The following is an 18849-nucleotide window of genomic DNA, read 5'->3' on the forward strand; positions in this document are numbered from 1 at the left end:
TGCCGCGATAGCGAGACGCATGGCTGAAGCTCGATCGACGAGACATCTGCGAAGGTCGCCCCCCCCCCCCGACCCCCCCAAAGAAAACGAAAGGCCAGGCCGGTCAGGGACTCGATGATGCATTGCCCCAGCCACGATCATTACAGCCAGGAGATGGCATGCAAGAAGAGCGGCTGACGCACTCGCCTGGATACAGACGTGGATGGGTGGCCGTATACCTGCGAGCGAAGTTATGTTATCAGGCTGTTCGATCGAGGGGGGTGTATCCAACCTTGCCGAGTCCACAAGTGAACAAATAGCAGGGCATCGTTTGTCACATCGCTTAATATACATACTCTATCTTCATAACTCGAGCTTTCCTGTCTGCTCAAAATGCCAGGCCCTCTTCTTCTTGATCACAAAGTAGCCCTGGATCAAGTCGGGGCTGATGATTCGGGCAATTGAACGGACAAGCTTAATGCTGAGAAGAGTGAACCATGCTTTGTCCAGATGAACGGCAAGAAATCCTTTGATCCGCTGCATCCGAATACTGGCTGGGCGTTTGGCATCTGCATGTAGGAGTCTCTCTCGTGTGGCTCTCAGACATGTCTCAAGCGAGCGATCTGGGTGTGGACCTCAGCTTCATGCAAAACGGGCGTGGGCATCGAATCAACATGGCCAAGCTCTGCCATGCCAGGTATCATGCTGCATGCAGCGCGATCCGATCCTGAAATGGTGTTCTTACGACGGTCTATACATTTTTGTCAGGGTCCAAGCGACCTTTGAGGATGCTCAGCGAGGCGCAGTGAGGTGTGTGTAACCACGTCAGGCGGCTGCAGGAAGAACAAAGTGGCATCGGTAGCCCGCTCGTGCTCGGCGCGGAGATAACAATACCAGCGTGATGATGCTATTGCGGGACTGTGGCGTAGCGGGACACCAATTCAAGACAATGAAGAGGAGATTGTGCCGTTTTCAGTGCAGAAACTTACGAGTCCAGACTCGGCCGAAAGCTCAGCTTTCGGCCTGCGTCAAATTCGTGGCTGTCTTGAGTCCTGGATCGCGATAGCGCTGGACTCGATGCGGTCAACTCGTTAATGGTCTACGACATGCCACGGCGGCGCCCGAGACGTTCATGTGCATCCCTTCCAGGTACCGTTTGGTTTACAAGGGCCTTGGGAAGTCACCACTGGTCAATCCCTGCCCTAACAAAGGTAACACTAGTTCATCGCTTGACGAGGCTATCCATACAAGCAGTGAAAGAGTGTGATCAGAGAAACTACCGAGACTCCGGAGCTTTCCATCGCGGGACCGGTCCAGAAAATGGGGTCAGTAGGGTATCGTGCGGCTGTGACGCACCTTGCCAATTTCCAACGAGGAACTTAATGTGGCAGTCACAACGGGGCAAGTCGCACACTCGCAACTCACGAGCTAAAACAGCGCGAGTCCTTGAAAGACGGACTCGTACCGATGTGATGGTTCTGGGACGGTGGGCCGAGGGTGAGCGTTTAACTTCGACCGAAGATGATCCTGAACTGGACATCGAGCTCGTTAGCTTCGTCACCAAAAACCATGCGTGCCAAGCTAAATTTGTGGAGGGACCAAGCTTGGTCGTTGGGCATGGCAAGATTTTGTCGAGTCGATTGGCAGCCGGGGAGTGACATATCGAGTGTACATGCTACGTCAAGCTATCTGACAATCCGGAGAGAAAATAACAATAGAGAAGACGGGCGAGCGGCAAGCCATTGTAGGTCTCTGCCTTTAGGCTGTCAACTGTATTGGGGGCCACCTCGTAGCAAAAGCAAAGGAAGCAAAAAGGCTGGGTGTGTCAATATCGGACCGATGGGAAGCCACAGACTCGCAGTGGAATTCTGTTGTTGCTCCTGGTTGGTAAGCTTGGAGTTTGAGCATTCACTTGAATGCTGGCTGCTATCGATGAATGAATGAGATGAATAGGATCTTATAGGGCGGGGGCTTATGGTGTTCATGAGCATGATTGCAGTACCTGCTGGACAAACTCCATTCAACAGTAATCGTAAGATGAACCATCTGCCGATGTCTGCGTGAAGGATTCCTAGTTCTCGCAACACGGTTTGTCTCGGTCCGATCAAATCACGGGTTCACCACGGCCTAGACGTATAGGTCGCTCGCGTACCATCTCAGGCTTCTTTTTTGGATCATGTGGATCCCCGCGGACGCAGTCTGTAGTGTTTTCACACCGGACTGGACTTCAGGGTGCGGCGATAGCGATGGCGTGCAGATTTGGCGTTCGAGGCGTCAGTCTAATTGTCAGGTCGAGCTAAAAGGCGCAAGAAGCGGTTAAATGGGATCAGTAAAATGAAACAGGGAAGAGACCGGTGAAAAGGGTGACGGCCATGTATTTCGGGTATTTTGGATTAGTGTACGAAATGCATCGTCGGCTGGTGATGCGACAGAGGCGCGAGGGAGGGGATGTGGTCAATGTGGAGGCAGAGGTTGCGGGCGAGACACCGGGGAACTGGTTCTCGCGCCCGCCAGCCGTGCCTGCTGCCGGAGCCACGGAGGCAGGATGGCTCCCCACTAACGCACCTGCTAAGCCGTATTTGGGGCACAATAGGCTCGAACCCCACCCCGATCCCGACAACAATAGGAAGTGGCTGCCAGCAACAATAGGAAGCCGTCACACACAACCTTCTTCTTCTCCTGCTTCATTTGCCGCATCATCCGGAGTCTTTTCCGAGGACAATGGGTCCTGATACAGAACGCCATTGCAGCCAACGGCAGCTCTGTGGCTTGTCGAGAGCCCAACCGCTTTGCCAGCCAATAAACCGAACAGCAGAGGTACCTTATCTCGAGTTCACCGCCCGCTACCTAGGTATACCTTACTGAGCTGTTCATCTCCCATGCGGAAGGAACTGTCCTGAGAACAGACACGAAGTCCTTTCTTCCTATTATTCTCGAGACAGGCCATGTGGTCTGTGGGCCCTGGAGGAACGAACGGATGGGGCAGGACGTGTCATCTCTCACACACGGGCCTTGACCTGTCCTGGCTGTTATTGACTTTGGGCTATGGCTGCCGTATGAGACAAGGCGGAGGCAGGGTTTTCACCTTGGCTACTTGGTCGCCCCATGCTATTCAGACCTGTTGACTCGACAGGCCTGTCGTATTGGAGTGGTCAGATCAGGAGACGATGCTGGATTCCCACCGAACGATTGCATGAATAGGAGCCAAAACCATATACACGAAAAATACGCCCTGGTGTATTTGTTCCGGGAGAATCTCACCTGATGGGTAGCACATCAGCTGGGGCCGTTTGGAGCAAGGCTCCTTTTGCCCTGCCCATCGTCCGATGATTTGAAGTTGGAACGTGCGAGGGCAGCCCTGCAGAGCGTCACACTTGTAGCAGCCCTTTTGAAGTGAGCTGCTCTTCCTGTTCTTTTCCTTTTCCTTCTTTTTTGCTTGAGTTCTGCTCGGCAGTGGCGTGTCATGGCACCCTGGAAGAGCTACAAGAGGGTGGGGTAGGAGGGGGTGCGGGGAGTATACGAAGGGAGTTGCAAAGGGTGAATCTGAACAGCCTCGAAACGCTTAAGCGCCCGAGAATACCTGTACCTACAAACGGAGCATGTTTGTACACTCACCCCCCGCCCTTCCACTCCACTCAATCCCGGGCAGCTACCTGTCTGCATGGCTGGCTGTACCCAGGTCGCTGAAGATTGAGTCAGGCGGCTGACCGAAGGATTGGATCTACTTGACTGTTCGGGCTCGACGGCAGCGAGTGGCCCGATCAATACTCGTCCAGTCTACACGCGGGCTCGACCACCCGTCGACGAACATATATAGCACCCCTCCCCTTCTTTCGCATATCCTGGGGCTACGATCACAGGCCCGATGTATTTTGTTCCCCCTGTTTAGTCTTCTGCGTAGCTAGCTCTGTACCTTGAGCATCACGACGAGACGTCCAGGCCTCACCCAAGACCCAAGACCCAAGACCCAAGACCCAAGACTTCACCCCAACTCTCAACATTCGACGGTCGAGTATGTTGCCCTTCATGGATGACCCAGGCCAGCAACAAGTCACCGCAATTCAACCCCAAGACTCTGACCAATCAAATCCTCAACAGTCACAACAGCAGCAGCAGCAACAGCCTCATCGACAACAAGTACTGCTGCTGTCACCTCAACAGCCCCAAAGACATATGCAGTGTCATCTCTCCTCACAGTCGAGCTGTACGAGACCGCAAAGAATGCCCGAAGCCCCAAAGCAGGGTGTTCCGTCTGCCCGGCAGGAGCTTCCTCCTGCTTATAGCCCCCCTATGCCCACACGTCTTCAGGAAGGCATCGCAGCGACCCTAATGAGCAACCCAAACGCCAGTCTCCGCCAGCTAGGCCACCGCCTGCTGGCCGCTCCACTGCCGTCCGCTACCATGTTGACCTCACCTGATCCTGACGACGATCCCTTTGAGGAGCTGTCCCCTATCAACCTGCGCATCTCGACGAGAGTCAACGTCTCGCGAGATAACAACCTCGTCGCGCTGCCGAGCACCCCCAGTGATCAGGCTTCCCTTGTCGCAGAGGCCATCGTCCGCGCCTTCAAGAGCAGCACCGTCATGGAGGGCGGCATTCCGATGATCGACCAGGACGGCCGCCCTCGACCTGTCAAGATTGAAGTCGACGCCGGCATGACGGTCGAGGGCTCTCACAATATTGTCGGCACAGAGTCTATTATTGCAGACGTTCTCAGAAACCGCCATGCAACCTACCTCAAGCAGCGCACTGGTAGCGTCAGCTCGACAGCCACAGCCGTAGACAGGTCGACGGGCTCAGGCGGTTGCTCGGAAGACTCTAGCAGGAGTGCAACGCCCTCGCGACGTCGAAGCGCGTCTGAGATGGATTGCGAGCCTCAGCTGCCTGCATCGAAGAGGGCACGTGGCCAGGGTCAGTCGGCGCTGTGAAGTCAAGTCAAGGAAAGAACTAAGACAGGAGCATATGACGATTAGTATCTCTACACGAAAGACATCGTATCAGCGTGTGCTTGGTACATGAGGAAAGGCATTCTTTGTACTTATGAGCAGCTTAAAAGAAAAGTGCCGGTTGCTGCTGCTGTTTCGTCATATTGTGACAGAAATGAGTCGATGGATGTGTTGAAGGGGGAACGAACGGATAACGGGCATTGGTCCGAGATTTGATTTCAGGGAGTGGTAGCAAGAGATCACAACATGACGATATCATGCATGGCATCATTGAGTTATCTATCATACCGTGATTCACTCTTCTCCATCTGCTCGCGAACCTGTGACGTTGGGTCCCGTTTTTCTGCGATGAGGGTTTCTGTGGGAAGGGGAAATTGAGTTGGACAATGGGGAACGGTACATATACAGTTAATTCTCGGCCGTTTCCCATCGACCGGCTCCTGACTCAGTTAGGAATTTGTTCTGAACGCGCCGTTGGTCTAGTGGTATGATTCTCGCTTAGGGTCACACCCTGAAGCACAGCTTGCGAGAGGTCCCGGGTTCAATCCCCGGATGGCGCCCAATCTTTTGGCCCTTCTTCAGGGGTTTCGTTCGTTTTTGCTCTGAGGCCTGTTATGTATGGTTGACGTCTATCTGTCTGTTCACTTGTGTTCCGATTCTCTTGGTACAGGAGGAGGCTTTGCTCCACGCACATCACAGCCAAGTCGTCCCCGCCCACGCCGTCGTAAAAGGCTGACGTACCACGAGTGGGTGCACTTGATTGAACTGGCAGAGGACGCAAGTGCGTGCTTGCTCTGCTAACAAGTGGCATGGGTTTCATCCAACAACTATTGGAAGCGAAGAGCTGGACCGCACCGGTCCTTGCGGGCCTCACGATGAGGGGGCCCGGCGGGGGGGTTCTTCAGCTCTTCCAGGGTCCCCGTTCCGATTCCCTCTTGTACACTGCCACGATCGACTCGATTAGGGTAGGCTCTACTGTGGCAGCTGAACGAAGGAGCAGAACACATCCCATTGGATTGCTACAGTCGCCATCCCAAATCAATCGCTAGGAGGCAAAATGCACACCACCCCGCGCCAGGGCCACGCCGGCGCCAACCCCCCAAGGCATCGTCTCTCATCCATCGCCATTGGAGAGCTCCACAAGCTCATGGACTGACGTACCTTAGCTTCATCAGCTTGCCGTCCCCAGGCCCCTCTGTCATCGATTGACTGCTCCCGGCCTGCCCGACGTCGCCCCAAGCCCGAGCTTGCTAGGATCTAGCTGCGAGACCAGAAGAATGCGGAGAGAGGGTCTTCGCAGAGAGGATTTTGTGAACCACCCAATTGCTGATCTCATATAATCTGCGCCGAAATCCCCTCACGAAGTTGACCGAGCTTCATACTTCAGCTGTGGACTTGCCCCTCCTTTGTTTTGACCTGTGCAACCCCTCCCCCTCCACCAGCACCTTACCGCCGCCACCACTACCACCATCACCACCTTTCGTGTCATTGACGGATCAGCGTTGCACTTAAGATGCCTAATATCACCATCCGCAACCTGACGGTGCAGGCTTTGACTCTCAAACGTGTTGAGCGTTTTGGGGCCAAGCAGGTCACAACGGGCAGCACCCTTGGCAACGCCATTGGCAACATCACGTCTCTCCTCAACGCCACAAGCTTCAATTCAACTGAAATTCACCCTGAAGGCGAGGCGCGCGAGAAGAAGGATGTCGACATCAAGATCAATGCTTTTTCTGCCCAGGGCACCGACTTCCCAGCTCCGCAGGAGGACAAGGAGGTTGTGCGTCTGCTGTTCGAGTGCGACGGCAAGTGGTACGAGGTCGACACACCCTCCAAGTCGGACAGGTCCGTCGTCATGACGCGCTTGACCAAGGAAGACAAGCGCGAATTCACGGCCGTGTACATCGAGCGCCATCAGTTCCTGGCCATCATGTCGTCCTCGAACCTCCACGCCTGGATGAAGGAGCTCAAGGACAGCTACCCTCTGCCCTTCCTCTCGATCCCCGGCACCCACAATGCGCCCACCTGCTACACAGCCCTCCCGTCTGTCCGCTGCCAGGCTGTCGGCATCACCGAGCAGCTCGAGAACGGCGTGCGTTTCTTCGATATTCGCGTCTCGGCCACCCCCGACAACGACAACCTCGCCCTCGTCCACTCGGTCTTCCCCATCTCTCTGACCGGCACCAAGTGGTTCGCCGACCTACTCACCGAGGTCTACGCCTTCCTCGAGCGCAACCCCTCCGAGACGCTCATCATGTCCGTCAAGCGCGAGGGCACCGGCAAGGGCTCGGACCACGACATGTCCCGCTACCTGCGCGACCGCTACATCAAGAAGAACTCCAACCGATGGTACACGAAGCCGCAGATCCCCGCCCTCGGCGACGCCCGCGGCAAGATCGTCCTCATGCGCCGCTTCCACTGCGACGACAGCGTCAACAAGTCGGAGAACGACGGCAAGGGCATCGGCATCGACGCCGCCCACTGGCCCGACAACTGCGAGGACGGCAAGACGGGCGGCGGCGGCTTCGTGCGCGTGCAGGACTTTTACGAAGTCGACCAGAGCACCAACATTGAGAAGAAGATCAGCTACAGCCACGCCCAGCTCGAGCGCGCCGCCGAGGCCCTGTTCCGCGCCCCCGGCGCCGAAGGCTACGACAAGGACGCCGTGTCGCCGCTGTTTGTCAATTTCTTGAGCGCCAGCAACTTCTTCAACGCCACGTGCTGGCCCGAGCGCATCGCTGCCAAGGTCAACCCAGCCGTCATCGAGTACCTCTGCATGCGCCACGGCGACGACGGCAAGGGCGTCAAGAAGCTCAAGGTAGGCGATGCGGCTACAGGTATTGTTGTCACGGACTGGGTCGGCGCGCATGATGACTGGGATCTCATCCGCTGCATTGTGGCCTGGAACGCGAGGTTGCAGCTGAAGAAGTAGAGTGTTCAACGTCTTGCTATACATCACGGCGAGGTTACATGTTTCACATGACATATTGGAAATGAAAACAGCGCGGTTCTTGGAAACATGAATTAAATTTTGGCATCATAAAAAGCTCTGGCCAATGTCCGCGAGATGTTGGCTTATCTGTGAGCACATGGTCAGTTGCGTCTCGATGAAGAGTATAATGACATGACGTGTTGTGCCCAGTATGATTCAGTTCTCCAAGGTGAACAGGAATTTTATCAATCATGGTGAACTCAGAAAGATAATAAAAGGATGTCATCCTCAAGTGGGCAAGGTTGGTTGGGGAAGGAAGCAGAACAGAGGAAGCCTACCAAAAAAAAAAAAAAAAAAAACCTCAGCTACGAGTTCCAGCGATGCATCGACAAGAATACCTGAGTCGTTGCGGTCAGCAAGGGCTCTCGGTCGCAAACATTTCGTACGGAAAAGGTCCAAAAAGCTAGGTCGATTGTCAGCACGCGGTCACGCTGGAGAGGGACAACATCAAATACCTCAAAGATCAGCAAGTGTTAACTTTGTTCATCTCGACGACGCCGAAGCAAAGTCGATCAAACAGTGTGAATACAATAAAAAAGACGTTTCATCATTGTAGAGAGCGTTGTCTAAAGACAGAACGAGGAGATACCAAGTATGTAATTTACCTGGTTGTCCAAGTCAGCCCTCCGTCTCAGTACGACATGTAAACCAGTATCAATGCGCGAAGCAGCATTACAATCAGCTGACGAGTTTTCAACAAGAAACCCCGCCAGACCGCCCACCACAAGGTTTGTAAGTCCTCGCTGCTGCTAATGGACGGCCGACGAGGGTTCATTTTGTCCGCCTGTCGTTCAAAGATTCCTCATATTGTGTAGCCATGGCCGGGAGCGCGCGTCAGAGAGAGTGGTGATTGACCATGTTTACCTAGGAATAATGAGTTAGCTTGAGATCAAGACAGAAAAAATGCTGCAGCGAAGAAAAGCTTTGGCTCATAGGTCAGACAAGGCTGAAACTATTGCACCGGAATCAACATAGTTTGTTCTGCATGAGGAATCCCTGTGGTGTCTGTCGTGTTCATCATGTAGAGCGTGGGGGTAGAAAGGAAGGAAAGAAAAACGCAAATCGGAGACAAACCTTTTGAACGAAATCCAGTTACACGGAGCTGAATGTAAGTAGAATTGACAGATCTAGTAAAGATCGTGACCCATTGCATGCGCCCTGGCAGCGCAATGGGCAAACGTCACAGGTCGCTGGACCTTGACGATTTTGCTGGTGATGGGCAAAGAAAGAAGTCGGAAGCTTGGGAATTTTTTCGGCCTCGCGTTTTCAAGGTCTTTCTGATTGGCGCTAGTCTTCCTTGGGACTAGCAAGAGACCCCGCAATGGCAGCGAGATGTGGCGGTGCATCCAGATCAACGGGTGGCGAATGATTATCTTATCGCCAGTCATATAACACCCCGAGGTCATCCGCCACTTCCTCGCCCGCTCCTCCTCCTTCCTCTGGCTGCTGTCACAAGCTGTCGAGCATCACGACTCGATCCCGAACTGAGACTTCATCATGGCTGCCTCGGGGGGTGTATGGGCTCCAGTAGCCATGCGCCTGCTCCGTTCGGCCGCCGCAAACGCCTCCAAGGCGATTCGGCACACGTTTCCCAATGCACCCAAGCTCCAACCCGCTCCCATACGATCCGCAATCTCTACGGGAAGACATCCCATCCACCCAGCTGCTCTGCTCCGCCAGCGACGTTCGGCACGGTGGTCATCGACCAAAGCCTACCAGCATATTCAAAGTGCCGCCCGCCGGTGGATGTCCTCTGGTAACACCGCATCCGCCAGTCCCCGTTTCGACCGGACCAAATTCCCCACATCGAATACATCCCGCCGCGTGGCCCAGGGTACCGGCCGCGCCCCTTTCGCCAGCACACTTCGCCCGAACCTGACCGGCGGCACACTCTGCCGTACGCAAGGCGGCTACAGCACCGGCGGTGGCGCACGCTACTTCTCGCACACGCCGGCCGCCCCGGCGCAAGTGGTCCAGAACGTCGGCGTCGCCATGCGCGCCTTCTTCCTCTCAGGACAGAAGGCACGGTTCGACGGCCTCAACGAGCGCGGCGACAAGCGGTACAGGGCCGTCTCGACGCTCGAGCACGAGGCCGGGTGCAGGATGGCCAAGGTCTCCCGCTTTGAGCCTGGCTCCTTTGTGGACTTCCAGCTGAGCCCCACCGTCACGGCTCTGAGCCCGCTCGCTGCTGCCTTCCCCTTCCGCGCCGGTACCAAGAACGACGGCGTCACGCTGAACCGCGACGGTTTCCTCGATGTCCTGTCCGAGGACTTTGGCCGCGCCCTCAAGGATTTGACAGCCGTTTTCGCCGATCTGAAACGGTTGGCTGTGTTAGGAGATCTGCCTGTAACGTTGGAGAAGTCGAACATTATCAGGGTTCGGTTCCCTGGCGTGGATGCCGCGACGGCAGAGCGACTTTGCGACGACGTTGGTTTACAGCGTGGCGCTGTCTATCAAGACCCAGAGTTTAACACAAACGGCGGCGTTCAGGTTGCGCTCAAGTTCCCCTTCGCGCCCGACAGCCAGGCATCAGAAAAGACCATGACGTCTCCAGGCGGCACTTTGCGCTCTCTTTCGGGTCTATCAGAGGCATTCGATGATGCCTTTGTGGATGCCGAGATGGCGGAGAACCCATGGCTTTCCGATCCCGAGGGATACGAGAGCATGTCGCCGCCTCCTTTGAGTTCGGGAACACACTGTTCCCAAGAGTTCGATGGTCTTGAGGGCATCTATCGTTTTATGGAAGAATGTGACAGGGCCAAGGGTCGGTACTAGGATGTGAATTGTTGTAAGCTATGCGATGGATTTGGATGGATCTGGATGGATGTCGAATCTGGGAACGGTGAGATTGGACATGGGATATGGACTCCACGCTCTTTGTATTGATACCAATGGGCTCATTGATGAGCTATTAGCCAGAGAAATGGCAGTTTTCTATGTTCTAAGAGTGATGCAATGCTGGACACAGTGATCACGACAACTGATTGCCACTGAACAGGGCCGACGCTTGAATCCGAGCTGATGAGCAGACGAAGGATGAGTGGATACGGATTCTGCCTGGTGGCTGGCTCTAGCTCAGGGGTCCAGGGCGTGATTCTGCCTGGGCTGGACAAAGCACCACACCATGAACGGCGATCATCCCAACCCACGATCATCGGCCACCATGGAGCACCGACGACCTGTCGAGACGCGTCGAGACGCGCATGGAGACCACTCGTAGGCTGCAACGCCCAAAAATATCGTACCAAGATGCTCAATTGATGCAGCTCGAACGACACGACAAGGCAGCAGTCGCCTGATCTTGTGACTTCGCGTCTCTGGACCCTGCACCGTTTAGGCAGCACACCCCCTGTAGCGCGACTGGCAGCCCCGCGTTGTCGACGCCTCCGCTAATCTACGCCAAATGCAGCGTCAGTTCGTTGAGCCACCGTTGACAGCTTCATGCACGACCTGGGGTGACTTTCGGCAGGTGGCTGCTTGGCAAGGGCAATCGGTGAGCTCCTGCCATCCGCCGATTCCAGATATAAAGCAACTGTCTCTTCTCCTTCAATGATGCCTCTCGTAGTAAACCCATCGCATCTCTCGCCATCATCACCATCCAGTCCAGTTTCTTCCTTTGTGCTTTCCCCTTATTACACGTCAAGACCTACCTGATTGATACCCCGCCATTGACTTCAGACCCCGCCACCTCCTTGCCCTGAGACTGCCAGCCTCTCCCACGAGTTGAACGACTGCACCATCACCAGCATGGCAACTCAAGAGCTCCAGGAGCTTCCGGCTCCTCATTCGGAGTTGGTCAACTACATCGCTGGCCACCCTGAGAAGTCTATGGTCGAGATTTTGGACCCCTATCGCCGCTATGAGGCTCAGCTACGGTCGGTCTTTGCCCAAGATCGCAACAGCACCCTTCTCAATGACCCTTATGTGAACCTCCTTCCCATGTTTAACGAGAACACGAAGAACATCAAGACGCGTGCTCGCAACCTCTCTGCCGAGTCCGAGGAGGAGAAGAGCCGCTATATCATGTCACTCCCTGATGACAAACGCCGCGAAGACGGATCTCCCGCTGTGGTTCAGTCGATCGCAGAATTTCGCAAGAACTTCAGCGTCTTCTCGGAGTCGTCTCTGGTCGACATGGACTGGAGCAACGTCGTGGCCGCAGGCTCCTCTGTTGTCAACACCCTACTCCCCGTACCGCCCGAGTTCAACACCAACAAGCGCAAGCTGCGCGAGTACTACCACGAAAAGTTTTGTCCTGCTTCCGACGTTGATCTGTTCCTGTACGGCCTGACCCATGATGAGGCCATTGAAAAGATCAAGCAGATTGAGCAAGCTATTCGTGATGCCATATTGACCGAAGTCACCGTTGTTCGGACCAAGTACGCCATTACGATTGCCTCTCAGTACCCGACGCGTCATGTTCAGGTTGGCCCATCCCCCTTGTCGAAATCTCAGTGTAGCTTTCCTGACCCTTTGTAGATTGTTCTTCGCGTGTACAAGTCTATCGGCGAAATTCTCACTGGCTTCGACATTGATGCTGCCGGCGGCGCCTACAATGGCAAGCAGGTCTATGTGACGCCGCGTGCTCTGGGCAGCTTCATCACCCAGATCAACCACATCGACCTTACCCGACGAAGCCCGTCCTATGAGAACCGTCTGTCCAAGTACAGCCATCGCAATTTCGAGATTTACTGGCCCGAGTTGGATCGCAGCCGCGTGGATCCCACCATCTTTGAACGGAGCTTTCAGAGAACCCTAGGCCTTGCTCGTCTCCTTGTCCTTGAACGTCTGCCAACCTCTTCCGTTCGCGATTCTTACCTTGACAAGCGTAGAGAAGAGCGTGGTCGACCCGCAATCAATCGCAACTTCCAGCACCGAGTCTGGGGCAATATCAAGGACGCACATGAGGACGAAATTGCCGATTGGGTTGACGAAACCGAGGTCTCTAACTATCACACCTTCAGCGTTCCATATGGTGAGAGGTTCAACGCAAAGAAGATTGAGAAGCTCTGCTATACCAAGGATCTTCTCTTGAATGCCGAGTGGAACCAGCACAAGGACCGTCAAGTCTACCTTCATCGCCATCCCGCCTTCTTTGGACGTGTTCAGGATGTCATTGAAGACTGCTGTGGGACTTGCCCAAATGCGGTGACCCCTGAGGAGATCGAGATTGCCGAGAAAGAGGCAGACGTCTACATTTCCGGCCCCGTTAGTTTCCTCATTGACGACCCTGGCCGGCAACAGATCGGCTCCTTCAACCCTCTGACTCAGGACGACTGGACTGATATGGCGTACGTCGGCAACACGGCTCGTCTTTGCCAAAGCATCGTCGATGGCAACGTCGATGAAGTTCTGGACTGGCTATCTCAGGAGGGCGCTGATCCAAACCAGCGTGATTATACTGGAAGAGCACCGCTGCATCTTGCTGTCATGAACTCTACGCCCGATGTTGCCCGCGCTCTTGTTGATCACGGCGCACGCTTAACCGCTCGTCTGGCTGACGGAAATACGGCCCTGCATTTGGCAGCTGAGCGTGGGAATGTCGAGATGGTGAGGATCCTCATGGAAAGGAGCATCACTAACGAAGCCGAGGAGGAGGAGAAGCAAGATCTTCGACGCAAGGCTCTCAAAGAAGCCGCCTCTGGGAAACCTTCAGAGGCTACAAATGTTACTGATCACGAAACGGACCCAGAGTCGGATGCCGATTCTGATTCCGATGGAGAATTGATCGATGGCGAGGGAACCGAGATTGATGCTCGCACGATGGCTACTGGGTCGTTCGTCGATGTCCAGAAGGCAAAAGAAGAGGAGACGGATGATGCCGCACTGAACGGTGCGCCCGACGAGCCTGACTTCTACAAGAGTGACGTTCTCGCTTGGGATATCCCTTGCTCCCCTCTTCACCTGGCCATCGCTCAAGGCCATGAGGATGTTGTGACAACGCTTTGCAACGTAAGTGCCACATTCATCCTTTTCACGAAGTCAATCTAACATGTTGCTTAGTATGGGAGCGATGCTCTTCTTCCAGTCAAATTCCTGGATGAGGAAAAGCAGCCAGAGGCGGCTCTCTTGACACTGGTTCTTGCACTTCGATTGCCGGAGGACAAGGCCAAATCCATGGCGAAGCTCCTTCTCAAGCTCGGCGCCACTTCATCTCAAGCAGACCTCGAAAGCTGTACCGTATTCCATCGATACGTGGCTGAAGGCAGCCATACTCTGGTAGAAACACTCTGGGACAACGACCAGTCTGGAACCAAGTCCGCAATCAACCATCTGGTCCCTGCCCACGGATACTACAGGAGCAAAGTTGTTGGCCCGCTTCATTCTGCAATCCAGAACGAAGACACCGACCTCGTCCTGAAGCTTCTCAACGCTGGAGCGAAACACTCGATTGATTTTGCGACCTGGCTCAAAGCGGCTAAGATGTCGAAGGGAGCCGATCAGCTCGGAGACTACCAGCAGAACCAAAACAAATTTGCCAGATCTGTGGAGCAGCCTCTCATCGTGGCTGTCAAATATTGTGTCGACCTGGAGGTAGCCATGAAGCTGGTGGAAATGGGCGCAGATCCTAACACACCCACCAGCCAAGGGCAGACGGTCATGCACGATGAATGGCAGCGCAAGTACAACCGGGGAGAGACTGTACTGGATGTTGTTCACGATCAGCTCAAGAATCTACGCAAGTACAAGGGTGAGCGTCACAATCTACGCAAGCCACAGTTGCATCAAGGTATGCAAGAGCGACTCGACAGCCTGAACAAAAACTCTTACGAGTACCTGGCCACGAAAAAGGATGTGAGGTCTCGTGAGAAGAAGTTCAAGGAAGAGACCAAGGCCTATGAGGAAGACCTGAAGAAGCATGAAGAGAAACAGAAGGGCCGCGACCTCAAGGAGACAGCCATCAAGGAGGTCATTGCCGATCTGGAGAAATTGGAGCAGATGTTGATCGAAAGGGGGGCCAAGACGTTCTATGAGGCCTACCCCCAAGTCCCTGAGCCAGAAGAACGCTCAGGCCGCTACCGCTACCACTACGACAGCGACACTGGTGACGAGAAGAAGAAGAAGGAGGAAAAGCAGCCGGTCTACGAGTGGCAGATCGCTTTTGTTGGCGCTAGTGATATCACAGAAGTTCGAAGGCTTGCCTACGTTGAACTGTATGGTTTTTTTTCCTGGTCCGTTTCAATTTACTAACCTTTCTTAGGCTTGAAGCTGCCTGGAACGCTGACCTTGAGAAGATTAAGTCACTCACCCTCCAGGCCTGGGGTGAGGATCAGGCCGAACCTCCTCTGAAGGCTTCCGTAACCACCTCCGACGGCAGCACTCCGTTCTCGCTCGCCTTCTTGCGTGGACATCGTGGTGTGGCCAAGGAGATTCTGGAGATCATTAAAGCTCAGTACTCTCCTGTTGAGAAGGACAAGTCGCGTTACACACTCGATACTGGCAACCCGGACGATGATGACTCGGACGAAGATGGTTCTGAAGAGGACTCTGACGAAGACAGCGCGACACAGGGAAACCCTGGCCACCCCAAGATCGTGGCATTGGCAGTGGACAAGAAGTTTACCATCGATAATATTGGCCAGGTGTCGATGCATGTGGATTCACACGACAAGCCCATCAAGAGCCTGACCAGTCGAGTCATGTGCTTCACAACTAAAGATGCGGATGAGGACGAAGAGAATGCTCAAGAAACCATCTTCGAGACTCTCTTCGGCCACGTTATGAGGCATGACGACCATTCAGGCCTGAAATTCTTGCTGGACCTCGCTGCTCACTACTCGGGTGAGAAGCTGGAAGGAGATACCGACGAGGAAGACAACGGAAGTTTCTTTTCCTTCCCAGAGGACGCTTTCGTGTGGGCTGTTGCGAATGGAAAGACAGGCGCCCTCGCCGAGATTATCAAGAGATTTGGCGCAGGAATGCCTCTTGACCATCTCGTCAAGAAGAGCGGTGTGGAGCTCAAGCAGAAGCCGAAGTACTACCAAGGCCTCTCAGTGTACGGCAAGAAGAGGTATGATCTAGCCGTGTGTGACAAGGCGGCCTTGAAACTAACTACTTCTACAGAAAGGATTGGGCTACTGCCGGTCGTAACCTCGTCGTGAGACAGACTGGGCTCAAGACTCCGCCTCTGCTTCACGCTGCTCTCGGAGGCAGTATCGAGTCGGTCGAGTGGTTCCTTAGTGACGCCCCGCTCCGTTGCTACGTAGAATTTGGCCAGTCGAAGACGGCGAGCGAGGATCCGAGACTGAAGCATCTCAGTAACGCTCCTGGTGGATTCGACCGAGCTGTTGGTAAATGGCTCGGCATTCAAAGTATGTTGTCCCCAGCAATCTTCATAAGTGTCTCTAGCTGACAAGCCCGCAGACGAAACTGTCCTCCACTGTGCTGTGATGGGCCCCTCCAACGAGAAGACCAACAAGGTCATCCAGTACTTGATCCAAGCCTGCCCAAGCTCTCTGGAGTACAAGACAACGTCGGGCGACACTCCTCTCTGGCTCGCCTTTCACCTTGGCCGCGTTGACTTTGCCAAGACTCTCATCGAAGCTGGAGCGAACCAATCTGTGCGCAACAAGCAAGGTCAAAACATTATCCACGCAGCGCTGCAATGGCTTCCAAAGGCTCATAACCTTAAGGATTTGTTGGAGCTCATGGACGACAAACTCAGGGCTCACCTTCTTCTGCAAAGAAGCAACCTACAGGACGAGGGAACAACTCCCCTCCACTCGTGGGTTAACAAGTTCCCGGATAGCTACGACCACACCAGGTGGACGAAGTACGCCAACAAAGAGGAAGCAACTGCAGTTCTAGATCTGCTCCTTGGTTACTCTGAGGGAGCTGAACTGGCCATGCTCAACGGTGCCGGCGACACACCTCTTCACTCAGCAGTCAATAAGAACAGCATGGTGCTTATCGAGGCCCTTTTGACCTACAGGCCAAGCTTGCTCTACCGCGAGAATGCCGTGGGCCGCACCCCCGCCGAGGTTGCGCATACCCGCGTCATCAGCAAGCGCTTCGATCAGCCACGCTCTCTGCCATCGCACTTTAATGACTGGAACGGGCCAAGCAATCTTCCCCAGCGCAATGCTGACAACTTTGTCAATCAGAAGCACGGCCGCGACATCAAGACCCAAAGCAAGGACAAGAATGAAGAGACATGGGACCTCCTTGCTGAGCATCTTGAACGCCATCCCGCCTCCCGCAGGCTCGTGTCGCTTTCCGAGGCCAACGACGTTGCGAAGCGTCTGGGCGAGGAGTACAAAGCATCGCGGTACTTCAGCATTCAAGCGCGTGGTGATGACGACGACGACGAGAAGGCAGAAGAAGACGACGAGACGAGTCTTGATTTTGCCTCGACGCAAAAGTCGAGCCTGGGCTGGCAGGCCTGGAAGCCGGACAATGCGGAGCAGGAGTCGGCCGATGTCTGCGTCGGATGCGGCGAGCGGCATGACTAGAGGGTATGCCAGTATGCCATCGAACAGAAGGAGTATGGAATGCAGAAGGCGATGGAGGAGCTCGCGGAATAGGAAGAACAATAACTGAGACTTTGCTCAATGGACCGAAAGGGGGATGGGAGAGGGGAGAGAGGGATAATGTGCAGCTAGCTACATGGCTGTCATTTGGGATTGTTTCTTTCCATTTCAAAGATTGAGCATCTGATGAGATACAGTATCTAATGAGATTTTTTTTTTTTTTTTTGCAGAGTCCAAAGTATTTTCATTGAATGGTCATCGATCCCTTCATCCAACTGGTGCCGGCATGGTCCGTCCCCTGAGGCTTCGTCGAGGCGGCAGATGTCTCCAGTAATTCCTTCCCGCGGGCGACGATGTGTGCATTCTCAATCATCGTCTCCTCGCCTTCGCCAGACGCAGCGACCTCAGCCATGTACGCCGCCAGCTCGTCGATCTTTACAACCCAATGGACGCTCAACAAGGCACCCATCACGCCGCCTCCCACCATGCCGTGCGTGATGATGCCGCCGGGTCGAAGGACCAGCGCCTGCCATTGCTCTGGGTACTTCCGCTCCACGTTCAACGAACTGGTCTCCGTCCTGCCCTGAACGTGGGAACACGCCGCGTCAGTGACTGATGGCGGATGCAAGTTTCTCGAGGAGCAAAAAGAAGGGGCCCGCATACCTTGATCTTGCGCGCCTCCTCCAGGAAGTACAAATGCTGCTCCTGGTCCTGGCGGACAAACTTGCCGCTCAGCAGGATGAACCTGAACCTGGGCCCCGCGGGCCTCTCCTCCCGCAGCACCTCGGCAAAGGCCTCCTGGAAGGCGACGGGGTAGTCGTGGTTCACCGTCACATTGCTGGCGTCGTACGTGCCCATTGCCCTGACCATGGCCGACTCGGTGGTGAGCGTTTTTTTTTTTTTGATCTTGTGATCTTGATGACGAAGAAAGGGACCGGGAGGGAGCGGCGGGAGGCCGTGTTGGTTGTGCGACTCACCAGATCATGGCCGCGGCGTCCTTGTGCGCCTGCAGCACCTCATCGGGCCAGGACGCGAAATCGCGCAGGATGACGGTTGTGATTTTGGGGTTCGACGCGAGGTCGGCTGGCAGGGCCCGTCGCTGGACGGCGACGATGGACGTGATGGCCGGGTGGGCGAGGCAGGCCCGGAGGGCGGCGCCGCCGACGGAGCCCGTTGCGCCGGTGAGGAGAACCTTCATGTTCGGGATAAGGGGGGGTTCTTATCGGGTGTACAAGTTCCCGAGAGACAATACGAAGTGAGTGCACGAGATCTCCTGTCACGAAATGGAGAGATCTTGCGCGTATCTGTGAAACACCGTGGACGGGAACATCTTTGGTAGGGGACAGCCGTGTGGGTGTTATACAAACAGGCAGCCAGCAAAATGCAGGGGACTGATCCTTCAGGCAGCGGGCACCGTGACGATCCTGCGTGCGTCACATCTCAGCGGCCTGTCTCGCCGCA

General features: G+C 54.9%; 5 protein-coding genes and 1 non-coding gene across 6 annotated transcripts; 5 read left to right on the forward strand and 1 right to left on the reverse strand.

Moving 5' to 3' along the window:
• Window positions 1-4200: 4200 nt before the first annotated feature.
• D7B24_000035 (uncharacterized protein) lies at window positions 4201-4908 on the forward strand (the record flags this gene model as incomplete). Its single annotated transcript, XM_028634301.1, has 1 exon — window positions 4201-4908. One exon carries the CDS (start codon window positions 4201-4203, stop codon window positions 4906-4908), a length of 708 nt encoding a protein of 235 aa, XP_028499341.1.
• Window positions 4909-5394: 486 nt separating this feature from the next.
• D7B24_000036 lies at window positions 5395-5486 on the forward strand. Its single transcript has one exon. It is a non-coding gene; the product is annotated as a tRNA-Pro (tRNA).
• Window positions 5487-6439: 953 nt separating this feature from the next.
• On the forward strand, window positions 6440-7858 carry D7B24_000037 (uncharacterized protein; the record flags this gene model as incomplete). The annotated part of the gene is made up of 1 exon (XM_028634302.1): window positions 6440-7858. One exon carries the CDS (start codon window positions 6440-6442, stop codon window positions 7856-7858), a length of 1419 nt encoding a protein of 472 aa, XP_028499342.1.
• Window positions 7859-9415: 1557 nt separating this feature from the next.
• Window positions 9416-10693, forward strand: D7B24_000038 (uncharacterized protein; the record flags this gene model as incomplete). The annotated part of the gene is made up of 1 exon (XM_028634303.1): window positions 9416-10693. One exon carries the CDS (start codon window positions 9416-9418, stop codon window positions 10691-10693), a length of 1278 nt encoding a protein of 425 aa, XP_028499343.1.
• A 972-nt stretch (window positions 10694-11665) lies between these two features.
• On the forward strand, window positions 11666-17370 carry D7B24_000039 (uncharacterized protein; the record flags this gene model as incomplete). Its single annotated transcript, XM_028634304.1, has 6 exons — window positions 11666-12343; window positions 12398-13870; window positions 13922-15072; window positions 15120-15929; window positions 15983-16230; window positions 16283-17370. The coding sequence occupies 6 exons, from the start codon at window positions 11666-11668 to the stop codon at window positions 17368-17370; spliced, it is 5448 nt and encodes a 1815-aa protein (XP_028499344.1).
• A 262-nt stretch (window positions 17371-17632) lies between these two features.
• Window positions 17633-18586, reverse strand: D7B24_000040 (uncharacterized protein; the record flags this gene model as incomplete). Its single annotated transcript, XM_028634305.1, has 3 exons — window positions 17633-17971; window positions 18052-18250; window positions 18366-18586. The coding sequence occupies 3 exons, from the start codon at window positions 18584-18586 to the stop codon at window positions 17633-17635; spliced, it is 759 nt and encodes a 252-aa protein (XP_028499345.1).
• Window positions 18587-18849: the final 263 nt, after the last annotated feature.

Source organism: Verticillium nonalfalfae, assembly GCF_003724135.2.
Source record: "Verticillium nonalfalfae strain VnAa140/NRRL 66861 chromosome Unknown scaffold_1, whole genome shotgun sequence".
NCBI lineage: Eukaryota > Fungi > Ascomycota > Sordariomycetes > Glomerellales > Plectosphaerellaceae > Verticillium > Verticillium nonalfalfae.